The following is an 18,759-nucleotide window of genomic DNA, read 5'->3' as shown; positions in this document are numbered from 1 at the left end:
CAGATTCAACAGAAAACTCGTTTTTTCTAGGTATCTAACTTTAGTAATTAAAGTTAGATTAAATTAATCATAACTTGTAGTACCAACAATTGTAAGAGCTCTCTAGTTACTAATGCTTACCCTACTTAGTCAGAAACAATCTGTCCTCCAGCAGCTGCAGACAAAACCAAGCGAGAAGAGAAATCAACTGATCTTCTCTCCTATGCAGCAGAGGATACAACTCATCAACTCTTACAGTGGAATTTATCTGACTACAGGAGGACATCTTCATCAAAGTTAGCCACCTCCACCTCTATGTGTAACCATTTTAGAAATGCACACTTCCAGGTACAAGTCATCTCACCCTGAATTAATATAGCACAGGTAGAAAGATCAATATTGGTACTACATAATGAAGACAAATGAATCCAAAAGAAGCTGGCTTTCTTTCCGAAGGTGGGAAAACTTATTTGTTCCAAGTCAGAACGCATTTGCAATGCCCCTCTGCAGCCTGGGGGGCACACAGGGTTGAGTACGTTCAGCCACCAGCTGTACGTCCACGCTTCTGCTTTCAAGAAAAAGCTATCCCAAAATGGTGTTACCATACAGATTTCTCTGGTGTTACAAGGTGGGTACAATCTCAGCTCAGCTAGATGGGTAGAATCAGTTTTCAGGCACTTTACATTGTAGAAGTGGTAATGGTGGTCCAAATTCACCTCTTGCGTCTTGGTTGACGTGACTTTTTAATTGTGGTAAAACAACAAAATAAATAAAACAATAAATCAAATAAATAAAACAACTAAATAAATAAATAATGCCTAAGCTATCAGCTCAATGTCACTTTAAAATCGTTACCCCATATCAGTTTCCCGTAACATCTCATAGCCAAATACTTCAATCATAAAATAAAATATTCAAGAACATGTTGAAGTCTATTTTGTGACTTATTTTCTTATGATTCTTTAAAATTAGTAAAAATGTAATCTTTTAACTGCTGCAAATGCTTTTCGAAACAAGAGTTACGTAGGTTTCAGCTTTTTTTTTTTTGCTGAGAAAAGCGATTTTTAGTCTTGCAGGCAGACTTACACTACTTTTCTCCCTCAGTCTTCTCAGAAGTGTGCAGCTTTTAATTAAGTATTCGATTACAGTGTTTGATCAAGCCACATTCAAAGACTAAGAATGGCTTAGTAACCCCCCCAAAAGTGAATATTCGGCAATAAAACATTTTCTGTAATTATAAATTTTACAAATATATCCCATCTAGAAGTAAAGTTAAGAAAATCACATTTTAGGGGAGGTTCAGGAGAGAAAATTACATAAAAGACTTGGGAATTTGATTTTTATAGACTCCTACGTCTCTATCATTCATACCAACTTCTCCTCTGTCTTGCAACATAAAAGAGATCAAGCAAATCTCTGAATGCCCAGGCCTCACAAGTATTCAGATTAGAGCTTACTGATTACATTTCATTACCAGGTGGAGTCAAAGAAGTTTTATTATATTACAAGAACTTTTGCATGATCCCTAGGTAAAGGCAAATTACCGGTGTAAATGTTGTATTTCCACGAAATACAGAGGTATGCTGGATGTGGAACACTTGGTAAAGCAAGTGCAGATAATTGACTTCTTTCTAATATATTAAAATGCGAGGTCAGCTGCCAAGGACAAAGACTGTACGGCATATTTACAGGACTGTGGACTATATCCCAGAAGTAAATAACTCTCAAAAGATACTTAGGGGTCATGGAATAAAACAATCTGCACAAAAGCTTCCCAAAAGATGCAGTGCTATGAAGACAAGAACCAAAGTGCTCACTGAAGGTGAAAATACAGAAATAAACAACATTTTAGTAAAGAAGCAGTGCTACTTCTATATACCACATGAGGGATGCTTGTCTTATTCCCAGCTCTCTTCTGCAGACATCAAAAACAGGTAGTGAAAGAAAGTCAGAATATAAAGACAAAAACTATAACAATAATTTGGGGACTAGCAAACAATGAGCAACACACACAGACTATCAGGAGCAAAATGAAATGAGAGCTTCCAGAACAGCCCATAGAAAAAAATATCTTCAGAGGATAAGCTTTCAAGTGCCTCCAGGTCCATTAATAAAACCTAGGTTTCCTTTTAATTTCTATACAGGAAAGTAGTTCTGTACTTTGGAAACAAAACCAGTGATTAGTACTCTGCTGGATAACACTAATTGTGCCTGTATTTTCAGTGTAACTGTCAGTGTTGATGCTACTACTATTGCTTTTAGATTCATGCTGCATTAGAGCCTATATTGCAAGCACAAATTATTCTTATTTTAAATAAGCCTACTGAAACCCTCACATAAAATTTGATAGTGTTTCTAGCTGTTTAACCACTCATGATGAGTTGATAATCACAGTTCAGTAGCTTGCGTGGATTAATAGAACACTTATATTCTAAACCGGAATTGGTATCTTCTCAACTGAGATAAGATCCAATACTACCTCTCTACCACCCTTTACATAGACTTCAGAATTTAGCATCTTCTTGTAAGTATAATGACAACCAGAAATCAATTCTAAGAAAATATTTCATTATGAGCTGCACAACAATCAATCCTCAAATATGAAATTAAATTCTTAAATAGTATGCATATTATAATTTAATAAAAATCAGAAGTCATATTTAAGAGCCACATTAAAAAGGCAAGAGATATCTATGAAATGAATAAAAAGTGTCTGATCTTCTATGCATTTGTTGCCATAAAGGTTTTCAACCAAACACTTCTACCTTGAAGTGTACTTGCAGAGTAGAAATGTTCCAGTACTAGAGAGAAATATTCTGTTTGAAATGCAAGCACATGCTTCTAAGTAGAATATCAAAACCAAGTTTTTCCCAATTGAAATACACAAATCATCCTCAGCAGCTGTGTTAGAAAATCCAGTGATATCAGCATTTGCGAAACGTCTAAGAACTGCTTGGAATTATGCAGCTGTTACAACAGGTTACTTCAAATAAATGAGATCTAATAGGAAATAACTCCTCTGCATGTGTATGTGTGCTCCGAGCACTAAGCTTGTACTGCAGCAGAAGACTGCTATGCATCCCGACCTCCGAGATGTCACATTCCCCAAAAGGTACTCAGATGCTGATAGGAGTTACAGTTGCTCATCACCTTTTATTATCAGAAACATACACGAAAAGGAACCAAATCAGTCGTGCCACTTCTTTCATTCCTTCTAGAGCTTTAGAAATTTTATTATTTATGATGGAAACAACAATTCAATCATCTGCAAGCTTCAGCACGTTATCATTTGCTACCCCAAAAGCATTTTACATAAAACTTTAATCTCCATTACATATGAAAAATAAGGATGAGAAAGCTGTATTAAATCTTATTAATCCAGTCCTAAGTGCTAGAACATACATCTCTGATGCATCAGTGGACAGCAAATAAACTTAAACCTATTTTAGAATAATAAAAAAAATCCCACCCTGCACTGGGTGCAGCACTGGATCCAGCTCAAGCATACAAAATAAAACCTTTCATCCATTTACAGTATGTTCTGTTTGCTTCTGCTGTTAACGGACTACAGCCTAAAAGTTCTCCATGACAGCAATTCTTAACAGTTGATGTATTTTATATCTTAAAGACTCCAAACTAAATGACTTCACTATGAACCCTTGGGAAGTTGAAGAGAATTAGGAGAATGGGACAGAACTTTGCCTCTTTCTGTATAAGCACCAAGTTTCACATCCACGTAAAACTGTCTGGGGCTCTACCAGCTGTAAGACTTTTTTTTTTTTTTTTAACATGTAAAAAGAATATAGTACTGTCAAATTAAATCTTCCCCCCCCTAGTTTTTCTTCTGGATATGTTTCATGTTTGGACATCAAACTTAACTGACATATGACACTGGGATCCAGCACAATAAAAGCAAAAATTTCACTGATGAGATTCTCGGGTTTTGTGAAATCATAAGCAACTGGAGAGAAACTACAATGGATCTGTTTCACAACATACCTTATCATCCACAGATGACATAACAGCATTCATCCTGAAGCACATTACTCATTTTAAGAAATGAAGCAGAGTTTAATCTTAAGACTATAAATTACTGCAGCCAATTGCAAAACCTACAGACTTCTGTTGCCTACTCTTTTTAAACATCTGAAGCAGCATTTCTGAATAAGAACTCATCTAAGCCAAACTCTGAATCTAGCCAATACTTCATTTTCTCCAAGAAAGAGGAGCTTTCTGTCTGGAAGGCTGAATTGGATGAGATATGCTTTGAAGCCCTGCATAAAAGCTGAGCTCCCACAGACTGACTCCTTGCTAAGCCTCTTAACTCCTCAGTTTATCCACCCGCCCACTCCGCCGCATTTTACAGAAGTGAAGCTATATAAGGTATCTTCAGCCAGGGTGTCAATCAACACCATCTCATCGATTTCAGAGGAGTTATACCCATCTGCACCAGCTAGGAAGTTTACACGTCGCATCTCTCTGCTCCCTGGGCTTAATACTGACATGTCCCAACATCTTCAAGTATTACCAAGAAAATACAGAAGCAGCTCCACCACACCGTTAAGACTGTGATGTGGCCCTGTTAATTTGAATGAATCTAAAGAAATAAAATAGACAGCAATATTAAAAACTGAAGGGAGAAGGAACTGACCCTACAGGAGATAGAGAACTTCTGTAAACAAAACAAACCAGAAAGGTTTCAAACAAAAGATGATTGAAGAAGAGCAAAAAGAAAGAAGTGATCCAGGTCAGGCCACAGAGGAAAAAAAAAAACAACCACAAACAAATACTACCTCAACACTAGAATTGCTCATGGAAGACAGGAAAAAGCTAAGCAGAGATCTTATCACAGGAGGTTACATTTAACTTTCATCCTTCTTAAAGCTAGCATACTTAATCCACAGAAACAGGGCTTGTAATAAGCCTAGTTCATTATAAACTAGATATAAGCCTTACCTACTTAGTGGTAGACCAGAGGAACACTGAGAAGCTTGTCCAACTTCTCAAAATGCTTCACAGCAGAACCACCTGCTAGAAACCACCACCGTGCTTATACCCTTAAAGATTTATGCCAAGATGAAATCTTACTTCCACCATGAAATACTTAAAACAGACATTTTCACCAGAAAACAGGCTGGTGAGCACAACAAGGTGAAAAGTTAACCAGCATCACCCAAGTGACTCTCCAGCCTGAAAGACCAAGTAGTCACTGTATTATTTCATCGCCTAGGATTGTTTTGGCAGAACTCTCTCACAAGACCTTTAGCCTTGTTATGAGCTATCCTAACGCTGGGATATTTCAGACAACAAATTAATACATTTAGGAAAATCAGGATATAATGTAATAAGGACAAATTGCATGAGCAGGAATAAATGAGCACAGATTTAAAAATCATAAGAAGAGAAGAGGAATTAGTTAAAACTCAGAAAAACAGCCTGGCGAAATTTTACTTCTTTTGGCTGACAGCTCTTCTCTCTGTGTGCACTTATTCAGATATGCTGACTTTGCAGACAAAAATCAATCTTTACTGCTTTTTATTTCTGTGCGCACTATAGTGCCTAAAGAGCTATGACAATCTAAACTGGATTAATTTTTGGCTAATGCACCATGGACAAAATTACTAAGTGAATTCTACCTATAAGCCATTTCAGAAATCACAGATTGGTACATTATAAATGTTTTTTGACTGCACATTTAATAATTCTCAAGTACATCAGCGTTACCATTGACTCAGTGCCAAAAAGAAGAGGCACAACAAGATTTCAAAAACCCCTCTAAAATGCCCTTTCAAGGCATATGGCTAAAAGAGGAAAACACTGTTCAACTTCCAAGTACAAAGTTTGAAACTTCAGTACCAGAAAAGAATAATGCCATTCTTACTGAGTCACTTTTAAAATTAGGATAAAATTATGTGTACGTATTTATACACATATACCTATTGACAGAGTGCACTGCAAAACAAAACCCAGGAAAGTCAGATTACAGCAATTTGTTGTTCTTTAAAAACAGACTTATTAGATACTTACAACAATCTCACATCTGGTTTCAAAACTGAAGAAGAAATAAATATTGTGAAACCAACTTCTACAAAGTTAGGGTAAGAAATATGACACTTGCTTATTACGTATTATTTGTAAAGATATAGGTGATAAAAAGAAAATCTTCAGAAATACAAGCGTTAATCAAGTCTAACTGAATTATTAATTAAACAATTTTAGCATAGAATTGCTGCAGTAGAAACATAAGTCCACTCCCTCTTTGAACATACTGCTCCCATAATGAGTTTTATACATGGCATACAACTTCTCAGAAAGTTTTTGCAGAGCCCAGGAAATTTGTGAACCCATCACCATGAGCAGAACATATGGATCAAAGCAACTCATTGTCAACATAACCTTACGTGACATGTATCACTCGCTGTGACTTCTGCACACAGAGAGATTGAACTGATAACCATGGAGTGATTTAAATTTGAAACAATAAATATGCCTTTCTAGTGTCTTTATGCCTATTAAATTTAAATAATACCTTGTAAGGGAAAAATAGGTCACACACTCCTCTGGCTTGTTTCCACATGCACATTATGGACTTGATTCAGTTGCCCGTACCTAGATGCGTTGGGCCATCTGAGAGGCCCTGGGGAAGCCAAGATACCATCAAAGGAATGGCAGGTAAGGCACAGGACCTACGGAAGGTCTGTGCGCATCCTGAGTGGAAGCTGGAGGTCAGCCAGGGTAACCGAGGCCATCTCAAATGGCACTAGATGCTTGTGTGGGACCATTTAAATGGAGCTTCTACACTGGGATTCAGCTCCAGACTGGGATGCCCTACACCACTCAGACATACCTTCAGGTGACCAGATGGGAGTTGAGTGCCAAGCACCCATTACTGTCAGTGGACTCAAGAGAGCTATTGACTTCATCCTAAAGGCCAACACCTACACCTCATCATCTGAGCAGCTCCCCAGATTCCTCTGACTCTATGGACAAAACTCCCATTGACTACCAAGCACGGACACCCAGCTCACACTACAGATGCCTGAACTCAGGTGTCCAAATCACGAGTCAAATTCCACCCTAAAGCTAGATGGGATGATTATCAACATAGGAACCACAGTTTGGCCCACCTAACTTTAGGTAAATGAGCTCAACTACATATTGCTAGGACAATAATCATTGTAGGATCTGTTATAGTCAATGCAAAGAGACAGATGCCTTCAGAGACTGATTCAGTTAAATGCCTGATTTTGGATAAGACTAATCCACAGCTACCCATATCCTCCAAAGCATACAGGAACATGCTCAATCTCTCTTAATGACAGCTGTAGCTAGCTTACACAACCATATGCTCATATTGTCATTAGCTTTATTTCCTTCTCCTGTCGTCTTCCTATATTGTTCATTTGCTGCTTCTTTCCTAGTGAGTTATAAACCTTAAGATAATATCCTACCTAATCACTTTCTTCAACAACACTTATTACAATCTTAACGGGACCCTAGATGGTAAAAAAAGTAAAAATAATGCTGGCTGATATTTATTTAAAACAAAATTCAGCACACCCAGCTATAACTCTACAAATGCACTGGCACCGAACAGCCATCAGATTGATCTCAGTACTTGAGACTACCGCGAGACCAACAGAGCAGTGCTAGCAGTCGAGTTATAGCTCTTCTTGGTCTGTCCTATACTTAGCAAAGCCCTGATACTACATTAGATGTGGACAAATATGCCTTTAAAAATTTACAGCACCGTGACAATTTTGACTTTACAAAAAACCAAAAGCACCGTTTTTCAAATCTCAATAGAGATACCAATAGTAAAGTTAGCATCAAAGTTTTCTTGCCAAGAGGTCCTCTATTTTAAGCAATGGAGGAAAACTGCCAAGTCTAAAAGACATGAGTTATGCAGGGGAAGAAAAGGAGAACACTTTAAAAAATGCACGATCAGGAAAAAAAAATTCAAACAATTGTTAGCATTTATGCAGTGGAGGAAGACTTGCATACATAGGAAGAAACTGCACGTCTGCCATTTGTAAAGCTTGCTAAATTGTGAAAAACACCAAACATGAGTGAAATGCCAGACCAAAAATGCCAACTTACTAGTAAAGAAATTCAAAGAGTAAGATTACCTTGTTCCAATCTAAAGCATAGGGAACGTTTTGCAGCCTCTATCTCAGGACTTGGATGATCCAGAACACGCCTGCACCACTGCAGAGGACTCAGCGATTTCTCTTGAGGAGTGAGACTCTTGGTAGGCAAGACGTACAACCTTAACCAAAATACACACAAATATCAGCAAGATATGCAGTACTTAAAAGTCTACTTTCATATTCTCACTTTGCTGCCCACTAATAATTTATAACAGTGTAAAGCCCTGCAATATGATATCTAAGAACAAAAGATATTCCGAAGTAGAAGAGTTTACATTAGTTTTCTTCTTCCCTCCTCAGAATAGTAGGTGGCAAAACATGAACTCTACAGGTCTGGCACGTCAAAACAAAGTTCAAGTAGATTTCTTATAAAAATGTTCCATCTCATCATTACCACTGTCTGACTTTCAGCATTGCTGAAAGTTCAAATGCATTAGGTGCTGTACACACACCAAAGGTGCTGTCAGTTTTCCCTTTCATATTTATCTTTACCAGAGATTAGATAATTTCAGTGTTTGATTTTAATCACAATTTCACTGTTATCTATTTCACCCTTTTACCTATAACAATTTAATCAACTTGTCTGAGTGCTGATTATAATTTAATTTTCATACACAGTATCTTCTCTCAGATAAACCAAATGTTGAACAAGTCAGATTTTTAAAGATTAGAAAACATTTGCTGAGAATCAATGAAAATCCAATTTCGATATTCAATTCCAGCAGGAAAAAAAAATGCAAGAAAACCTAGTGTATATGCGTTATTGTCAGACAAGAGTAGGCAACTAATCAGATGGTCAAGCACATTAGGAAGCCAGGTATCAAAGTAGATTTCATGGGGAAATTCTTGAAGCTGGGATCTGCGTTGCTGCTGTTACCCTTGCAGATTAGTGGACACAAGCAAATGCCGGTTCACCTGGGAGAGCGCAAATCTCCCGGGAAGGGAACTGGAGACACTTGAGCCGCTGGAGATGGCTCGCAGCTCCCTGGCCTGACCACTTCCGATCGATGCAGACAGTCAGAGGCAGATTCTCAGGCACCAGCAAAACACTCCACCGGCTGCAAAGGAATCTGGCCTGCACACAGGGGGTGCAAAAGGCAAGATCAAAAAAAAAGGATTGAGCTCCTCAGGGGACCACTAACAGGTAGCAGCCTTTCACCTTCAGGGTTTTGGCTCAACAGCTACCCAAGTCCCCTGAGAGTAACTGCTCTCCCATGTCTGCTCAATGTTTTTTTTCTCCTTTGAAGTCAACCAGCACTCTCTATCCAGCTCACAAGGAATAAATATCCTCGCTGCGACTACTATCTCTCTTGGCAATGCCAGCAGAGACCAACTATTGAATTTCTCTGAGAAGAGGACTCATTTCCCCTGACTTCCTGCGGTGCCTGGCTACACATTTAAAAAATGATACAGAATAAAATGAAAAGAAAAAAAATAAAATAAAAGCTTTCAGCTTTCCTGTTAACCTGCAGAAGTGCTTCAAAAGCTAAATATCTGACTGATGATCAGAGGTTTGTGTAAAAAGCTGAACAGCAAAAAAAGGTTTGACTTGTCTTCAATGATGCTAATTCTACGGGTTTTTGTAACTGCAGCTAAAAAAAAAAAAGCAAACCTATTTAAGGCCTAAAATTACTAATCAACAACTAGGATATGCATTGGTCTTTGGCTTTCCAGATAGCAGTCTGCTTTAAAGACTGACATTACAAAAAAGCCCCAAGCAGCTGGCATCACACAGCTGACCTTTCATGGACAACGACAGAGATTTAGCCTTGAACTAAAAGCGTTCAACAGCTAAAACAACTTACTCTCAGTGGAATAAATTTGTTAACAAATCCCTGTTACCAAATTCTTCCTGTGCACACATGTGTGACATGAAGGTAAGTTTTGGCCCCTAAAAAGCATTTAGGATTGCTTCCAGGGGGCAAATCAAATAGGAAACTCTACTGAGGCACATCAAATAACAGTGACTTTGTACTGCCCTGAAATATAAACAGAGAAAACATTTTGTTTAACCGGATGAGATCAAACAAATTCGATATTCCTTAAGGGGAAGGAAAGTTAGGGGTTCCTAATTCAAGTTGATCCTGATTCAAGTCAGGATCAACAACCCCAAAACAGCTCTGTGCAGACTAATGGTACACACAATGAAACGACACTGACAAAAATCTCCATGGAATTTGTTGATGATTCTCAAAAGCAATTTTCAGAAACTGCAGTATGGTATTATTTGTACCACAAAGTACACACAATCATCATTCCAGAAATATTTACGATATTTGGATTAATTTTTAAATCCTTTCTCTGCTACCAAAAATAAGGATGTTTACATGCATCTCAGCTGCATTATACTGTATTTTATTCTCAGCTGACGTAAACTTCAGCTCGATTTAAAAACTACTCGCATAAAAAACTAAACCGAATCTTTGGCAGACACTTAAAATAGTTATTTAAACACAGATAATACACATTTGATAACTGACACTTTAAAACAACTGAGCATCAATTACGTTTAACACGGTTACACAGCCAATGATTTCCATAGTATTCCAGCAGTGTCCCTACGATGTTTGTCCACATTGCTGAGACAAGTTTTGAGGCACCAGGCTTACTTATTTATTTATATCTCTAGCCTAGAATTTCCCCTTCTGTTTTTTTTTTAAGTGAGCATTATCGTTCCTCTAGGTCGATTTTGTTTTCTGCTATATTCATTCGCTATTCATTTCTGCTTCTACTCAATTTACTAGCACCCAGCCGTGCCTTTTGGAGCTACACGGGCGCTTAAGATACACAACCAACCATTTAGATCAATGTCTAAAAGACAAAAGCCCTCCCAAATCCCTGAAGATGGGAGACAATTGGGCAGAGATTTTAGGATGGGGAGGCAGCGCTGCTCAGATAAAGGCTTTCCCGGAACAATTCCGCTATTTTTAATTCCTTATGTAAACAGGGGGCTGAAACTAGGCTGAGACCTGAAACTAAAGAGAGACGATCTTCCTCAAAGGGGAAAACAAGCACAAATCCCTCGCCGAGGGCGCGATCCCCTGGGCGAGACGGGGGGTAAAGCCCCCTCTTGAACCCCATCCCGGACACGGCCCCCTTCCGTCGGTAGGGTTAACCGCACTGATGACACGTTTTAGGGAAGGGGGAAAAAAAAAAAAAAAAAGGGGCAGATTTAAGTTTAAGCAGAACGAGATCAAGTGGATTTGGGGGCTAATGCTCATCAGAGCCTGGAGAGCACCAGCGGGGTGAGCGCTGCGGAAGGCGGCGGGCGCCGCCGGCCCGGCCGGAGATCGGGGGGCGACGGACACCTGGGTCCGGGGGGGCACAGCCGGGGCGGGGCAGGGCAGGGCAGGGCCGAGCCGCATGTACCATGTGTCCTCGTCCTGTCCGCAGCAGCCGTCCTCCAGCTCCAGCACCGCAACCTCGTCCAGCACGGTGGCCGCCGCCCCCGGACCGCCGCCGCCGGCTTCCTGCCCCCCGCCGCCGGCCGCCGTCAGGCCGGGCGAGGGCTTGAAATAGGCGAGGGGCTCCGGCGGGCCCAGCGCGGCGGAGCACAGCAGGGTGGGCACCGGGCTGGGCATGCACGGCGCGGCCCCACCGCCCGCCACGGAGGGGGGGCTGGCGGGGCGCAGCCCGCCGGGGGCCGGCGGCGGGGCCAGCAGCAGGTGCGGGCTGGGCGGGCCGGTGGCGACCGCGGCGGCGGCGGCAGCGCGGCTCCGGAGCTGCTCGTTTTGCTTTTCCAGCTTCCGCACCAGCTCCTGCAGCTTCTTCACCTCCAGCTCGGCGCTGACGGCGGGGCCGGCGCCGCTCCCTTTCACCTCCGCCATCATCGCCGGCTTCAGCAAAGCAGCCTCCATCCCGCCGGCCCGCCGCCGCCGCCGCCGCCGGCACCTGCTCCGCCGCGCCGCCGGAGGGCAGCGCCCGTCCCCCGCGGGCGGCGGGGAGGCGGGAGCGCCGGGGAGCGCCGCTCGCCGCGCTGGGGGCCCGGCCCGGCCCGGCCCTGGGCTGCCCTGCGCTGCCCGCCCGCCCCCGCTCCGCCGCCGCTCTTGCGCCTCCCGTCAGCGGCGACGAGGACGCGGGTGGGATCCCCTCCCACTCCGGCAGCCGGAGCGCCGCGCACACGCACACGGCGGGAACAAAGAGCCGCCCGGCTCTCTCGCCATCAGCTCAGGGGGAGGGCGGCGGGGGCCGCCTCAGCGGGGACCTCCGCGGGTAGCCCCCGGGGGCGGTGGGGCCGCCTCAGCGCGGGTCTTTAAACAAAGGTGCCTTCCCCCCACCCCACCCGACCCCACCCGCGGGTTGGATCTGGCCCAGGACGCCGCTCCTCTCGTGAGCCGTGTAATTAGAGCCTGGTGGTGTCAGGGTTATAATTATGCAGATTGAAAGTGTGATGGGAATGGGAATCACAAATAGAGGCTTTGTTGGGCTTGAAAGGAACGAATTCAGCCAAAAGCAGGCGTTTGTGGGCTTGAAACGTGCTGATTCTAGGAGTTTTGATTCATAGCAAGGAAAGCGATGTATTTTTGAAGATGCGTTGCTGGTGAAGCAAGAAGACTGAACCAAGCGTAGTAGAAAACTACATAATTGTTTATGTATAGGAGAATCCCTGAGATGAAAGATGCCCTCGTATTGAAATGATTTCCTTTAACACAGTCCAGATACATAGATGGGTTTGTAACGTTCGTCTTTGAGAGAGGGATGAATAACGTTCACTCATGGTAGTGTTTTTGCATTGCCCTTCGTTGCCCAGTATTGAAAGAAACCATTGCTTGTGTCCCTTCCTCCCACCTAACAGGTGAGCAGCGATGCAGTATTACCCAAGGCAGCTCAGCCATCACGCAAACCTCGGTGGGTTCATTTCCCCTAGCTACAACTACAGGGGACGACCTCCTAGGTTACCATCTTGAAATCTCCCAAAGCTCTGATAGGAAATAGGGAACAAATCTCCAGGAAGCGTGTAGGTTGCTGGGCCACCCACTAATAATAGCTATCAGTCGGTCGCTACCCAATTCTTGAGGATCAGCTTTAGGCAGAGTAGTAGCAATAACAACCACCACTGCCTTCACGGTGCTGCGTCGCTGTCTCAGGTTTCTTACATAAGGAGGAACAGACACTAATTCTCTGTTCGGGGCATAACTTCAGGTCAACTTCGAAATCATCCAGCCTGTCACAGTTTTCTCTCTTTTGTTTGTAGTCTGGAAACTTTCTTCTGCACATGCACAGGACAACGGCACTATTGTTTGTCAGTCTTTTAAGCATTCTTACAGTGCGAATAATGACAATTGGTACTACAAGGATGGCTGGAAAGGACGATAGAGCAGGGCACAAAGCATTGCCTTCCAGATGATGTAACTTTTATCACTGAAGAGAATAAGTACAGCCCCCAGTGTACTACACTGCAACCAGCTAGTGCGTAATCCAAAACTTTTGTTTGGTCTTCTCTGTCCGTTTGGAAGAAAGAAGTGGAAAAATGTTGAGAGTGTAAAAACCGTCTGGCCCCAATTCTGCCATGCATCATCAGAGTGAGTAACATAATCCAGCTTTCACTACTACAGATAGCTGTAATCTTTATTCCCATAAGTAAAAGAAGAATTGAGTTTCTACGTGTTTAGCCCCAGGCAAAAGGCATATCTCTCAGGTTGTTATCACTAATAATGGTACTAGCCTTAATTCTTAGAAACGTGTATGCTAATCCAGTAAGATTGTAAAGTGATAAAAAAGATAATTAGCAGCGTATGTAATCTTGAGTTTATTAGACATCAGTAATATACAATGAAAAAAAGCCAAGAAGTTGTTTATGAAAATAGTCAGTGCTGGATGATGCAATGAGGCAGAGGAAATACTTGAAAGAGATTCAAAATGGAGGAATTACTTTTTCTCTTTGAACCAGGCAAGCAAGGTTATTTAGTGGGCCAACAAAAAAACAGGAAACGGGTATCTGATTTTTTCAGTTGCCAGAACAGGAACATGACAGTGTGGTCAGGATATTGCATCGTTAAAAAAATCTAACAATGCAGACACCAGTTTGGAGATACATCGGGAGACGCATTTGGAGACACACTAGAGCATGTAGCATCATGGCACAGGATCTTAAGAGTCGCCTTGGAACTGCTTGTCCTCAGTTATGAGTAAAAGTAGTTGCAAATTTTCAACTGCCTTCTACTGTTTGTGCCACCTACGCAAATGTTGCATGCAGACACTTGTTTCAGAACTGAGTTCCCGAGGAAAAAAAGCTTAGGACTGAGCATAGTTCCCTAGCATGGGTACAAAAGCTTTTCCAGGCAGTTCAGCTGAATTGATCACAAGCAGGGTCAGGCTCATTACATCTCGTCCCCGAGAAAATTGTCCAGAAAGTTGGCTCTTCCTTGAGTGGGTCTGCTTTGAGCCTAATTTCCATCCAGCAGTATGGGTAGAAAACAGCTTAAACTTGTGCATGCTTCAACTACCATGCTTGCAGTCGGTGTGAGAGACCCTGTCTTTTTTCCAGGCATTTCCTGGACAGGTGGATCTAGTATAGGGTAAAAATGCATTTCACTGTGTTATATTTGTTGCTCTGTTTTAAATGTACATGTAATCACACTAACATGTAATTTCACTAACAATGTAGCTTCACGTAGAGGTGCTGGCAGATAACATGTGTGTTCATGAACACACTATCTCATGGTCTTTATGCTGGCTTCTGCTAGTCTTCTGCAAAGATGGTTTGAACATCTTAGTCATTAAAATATTTGACCTAATTGTTTGGTTTTTTAAACACAAATTATTTTCCTCCCAATATTGACGTTACTAATAAATTGTTAATGAGCTCCGTTCAGTATCCCAACACTGGCTGATGAGTTTGATCAACCCAGAACTTCATAAGCTCTTTACAAAGCACAATGAAGACTTGATGGTTCCATTTCTTTTTTTTAAGGCATTGATACAACATGTTTAACACCAACCCCCAACATCCGAACGTGCCCATGAAACCTGTTATTCCTGGACCTGAGAAATTATATGCCCTAAATCAGTAGAGATGTACTATAGGATACTACTTACATGGTATCCTATAGCAGAAATTTCTGAATCAGTATAGTTACTAACAGGCTCCCAATGCAGAGAACAAAGAAGCAGGAAGTCTACAAATCCCATCTGCTCTTCTCTGATAATAAGCCTGTTGCTTTATGCTGCAATAGCTGCAGGCTGGACCTGCCTTTCAGGCAAGCCAGTAAAGAATTAATTGCAGTAATCCAGTCTGGGCTATACAAAAGATGTGTTACAATAAGGTCAGAGAACGGACAGTAATCTCCAAGTCTGGTGAGATTATTTTAAAGTGCAGTTCCAGTCTGAAAAATGACTGTGAAAGTAGGGTCATGAAAATAGAGCCACTACCATGCCAGCAGAATTCCATCTAATCCAGTATTCTGTCTTTAACAAAGGCTGATAGTAGCTTCATAGGGAAAATATCTCAGAAACAAGGAAAAGATTGAGGGATTTTCTCCAGCTTTCAGAAGTCGCCGCATCGGGACATCTGGACCGTTCCTTTTTTATAGCCACCAATGTGTAATAATATTACATTTGCTGAGCCCCATTTTTAAACCATTTAAACATTAGGACTCTACAACACCCTGTGGCAATTAGCGCTGCAATTTAATTATGTATTGTAAGAAAAACTACTTCCTATTATCTACTTTAAATCTGCTGCCTAGTAATTTAATTGGGTGTCCCTTAGTTCTGGTTTTCTGAGAAAGACAGAATGATTAATCATTCTCTATTCAGCTTCTCTTTGTCATTCATGACTATATAAAACTCAGTTACTTCTCTTCCAAGCTGACAAGCCCTAATTTATATAGCCTTGCCCTCACAGAAGTCGCGCTGAACCTCCCATTGTTGCCTATCTCCATCCATAATGAAAACTGAATTTTCTAACCCATTGTTTCCTTTCTATTAATACTCCATGTTTTCTTACGTCATGATAGCTTCGGGAAAGACTGTGACAAAAAATTCTTGTGAATCCAAATATACTCAGTTAAAGAAATCAGCTTAACCGTAGCATATTGGCTCCTTCAGAAACACTCATATATTCATGAGCATACCTTGCTTTACAGAAGCTGTATGGACTCTCCTCCAATATATCATACATATCCAGATGCCTCTATATTCTGTTACTTACTGTAATTTGGCTTGACAGAAAATCAGACTAACTGAACTGTAGTTGCCCAGAGCAGCTTTCATGTTTTTTCAAGACTGATGTCCCAGCTGATGCTTCCAATTTGTTTGGCACCAAGCCTGCTTTGAATGATAGGGTAAGTGTTTGTGAGAAGTTCAACAATGCCACACTTGAGCTGCTGTGGAGTTTTTGCATAGATACTACCTGGTCCTGGCAATTTGCTATTGTTAAATTTATACATTTGCTCTAAAATATTTGAGCAATTAAACATTTTCCTGGAGTTATAGCATGGATTCTTCATTCTCAATGTCTCTTGCAAACATTTTGACTTCCTAGCTGTTGCTAATTTTCTGCTAATTGACTTTCTCTTTTTTACATGGTTTCCTTTTTTAAACTACCACGATTCCTTCTGGCTTTTTCCTTATTGAATTAATATTAAATTGAAGTACATTGTAATCACTATTAGAATGGATTTTCTATAGGATCAAATCCAAAATTGCATCATTTTCTGTGAGCCACAGTTGCTCCAGAAAATCAGCGTTTATGGTATCCAAAGATACTGTCTGTGCATTAAGCTTAGGGTCTGCTAGTTTGTAGATCCATCTAGACAGAACGATCCATGACAGCTCTAATTTAATGGATTGTTATTTTATTTTGACTCATCAATTCTGTATCAAATCACTCTGGCTTTCAAATGCATTAATCCTTTCCCTTCCCTTCCCTCCCCTCCCCTCCCCTCCCCTTCCGTTCCCTTCCCTTATAGACAGAAAGCATCAGCCTGAATCTTACAAATCAGGATGGGTTGTTTCTTTCTAATGAGTCTTCATCGAGAACAAAGACTAATTATGCTTTCAAAGAAGCTTGAACAATTGCATTGTCTCCAGTATACAAGTATATTGGAGAGTATAATTTAGTTCCCAGAACCTTACCGATGATGAATGAGAAGGAGAAGGTAGAGGGGGAGATGTGGAGTTCAAGGTTGTTAATAAATGAGCAGATAATGTTAGAGTAAAGGTTTTGAAATAGCAGGTAGGCTGTTTGAGTGTAAAATGCTGAAGATCATAATGACAGAAGTACAGCTTCTCTCCAGGAGGCTAAAAATCCATGACACACGTTCTGCCAAGAATTCAGATTTCAGCTTGATTTGTCTTCAGGGAACAGTGGCCATTGACAGAGGAAAAATGTCTTATTTCATGATGGGATGAATATACTGGAGGGTTCAACTAATTCTGGTCTTTTTTTTTTTTTTTTTCGTTTTCTGTCACCTTTAATTTTGTCTATCTGCATATAGTTGGAGAAGCAGATTCAAGAAATTCAGCAGCTTTGCAATAAAGTGGAAAAAATTTACTATCCATGTTAGCAACTCCATCATACAGATAACTAAGTGATTTTTACAGTTTGCAAAATTTTGGTAAGTATAGGCCAACAGACTGAATGCTTTATGATACTGTAAAATGGTTTAGACGTTACCATGTTAAAAAACTAAACAGCAATATGCTTAGCATTGGTTATGCGACATATCTAGGAAAAATTAAATATCACAAAAACCCCTCAGTCCAGCAATGCATGTTTTTTGAGAAGGCACGTCTGAGCGGCACTGATACCGCATCAAAAGAGCATGGAAAGTTTGCAGTTGCTTGGAAGGTTTTTCTTGTGTCAAAGTGGGTGTGTTAAATTTTCAGATGGGGAATGGTTTCAAAAAATAAGTACCTGAACTTTCATCCAAGTTCAGTTTGATCAAGCAAAAATCTTTGCTGAATATCCAGAAATGCCCATGTAATTTATTTTTGTGATTTCTTTTTTCCCATCAGATGGGATCTAAAAAAAAGCCTACCATGCAAAAACCTGTCCTTGCACTATCTATAACCCACTCAATCACAAAAGATCCAATAAATGGCAAAGATACCTGGAGGGGAATTTAGGTACAGTTAGAAAACCTAAATCCAAACTTGTTTTCCAGACCGTCTCTTCCATATACTATATAACTTGCAGAGTACTTGAGATCTTTCCTGCAACAGATCATTAGACCGGCATAAAAACCTTCGCCATTCCTCCTGCCATGCCAGGTCTCCTGGGTCTGGGTAGTGATGGATCTATCAACCTTTCTGCCTCTGGGTCCCTTTTGTCCATTCTGGAGGTGTACAGTCAGTGTCAGACACACCTCCAAGGCTGAAGGATTGCTGCTCTATAATCAGGCCTTTCTGGGACAATCTGGAAATAAAAGAAATGTGGTACAGCGAAGGCATTTCTTGAGTACACTTGCTGGCTTGATGTAGGGCGTGTGAATTGTGGTATTACAAAAAGAGCTTATTCTTCTTAGCTAGATCTTTTCCTTGTGTTTGTTCCAATTTCATTATGAGAAGCAAAGTCCCTGCTACCTCCACTCCCCTGTTTCATTTATGTTCCTACTGGGGAGATGCTGTGTCTGATTTAGAAGGCAGGGGAGTTTTTAAGCAGTCTTAGTGATCTCCGAGTTAAAAA

The 18,759-nt window shown here is 41.1% G+C and overlaps 1 protein-coding gene across 1 annotated transcript in view; it reads right to left on the bottom strand.

The window, feature by feature from the left end:
* Window positions 1-11,986, bottom strand: part of SLAIN1 (SLAIN motif family member 1) — a 57,135-nt gene extending 45,149 nt beyond the window's left edge. Inside the window, exons 1-2 of the mRNA XM_050907605.1 lie at window positions 11,499-11,986; window positions 8,109-8,248 (exon numbers count right to left, since the gene is read on the bottom strand). Coding sequence (XP_050763562.1) covers window positions 8,109-8,248; window positions 11,499-11,986 — 628 coding nt within the window. The remainder of the gene's footprint in view (window positions 1-8,108; window positions 8,249-11,498) is intronic.
* Window positions 11,987-18,759: the final 6,773 nt, after the last annotated feature.

The sequence above is a fragment of the Gymnogyps californianus genome, chromosome 1 (assembly GCF_018139145.2).
Source record: "Gymnogyps californianus isolate 813 chromosome 1, ASM1813914v2, whole genome shotgun sequence".
NCBI lineage: Eukaryota > Metazoa > Chordata > Aves > Accipitriformes > Cathartidae > Gymnogyps > Gymnogyps californianus.
The sequence above is the reverse complement of the archived record's forward strand: the minus strand, read 5'-3'. Positions and strand labels throughout refer to the sequence as shown.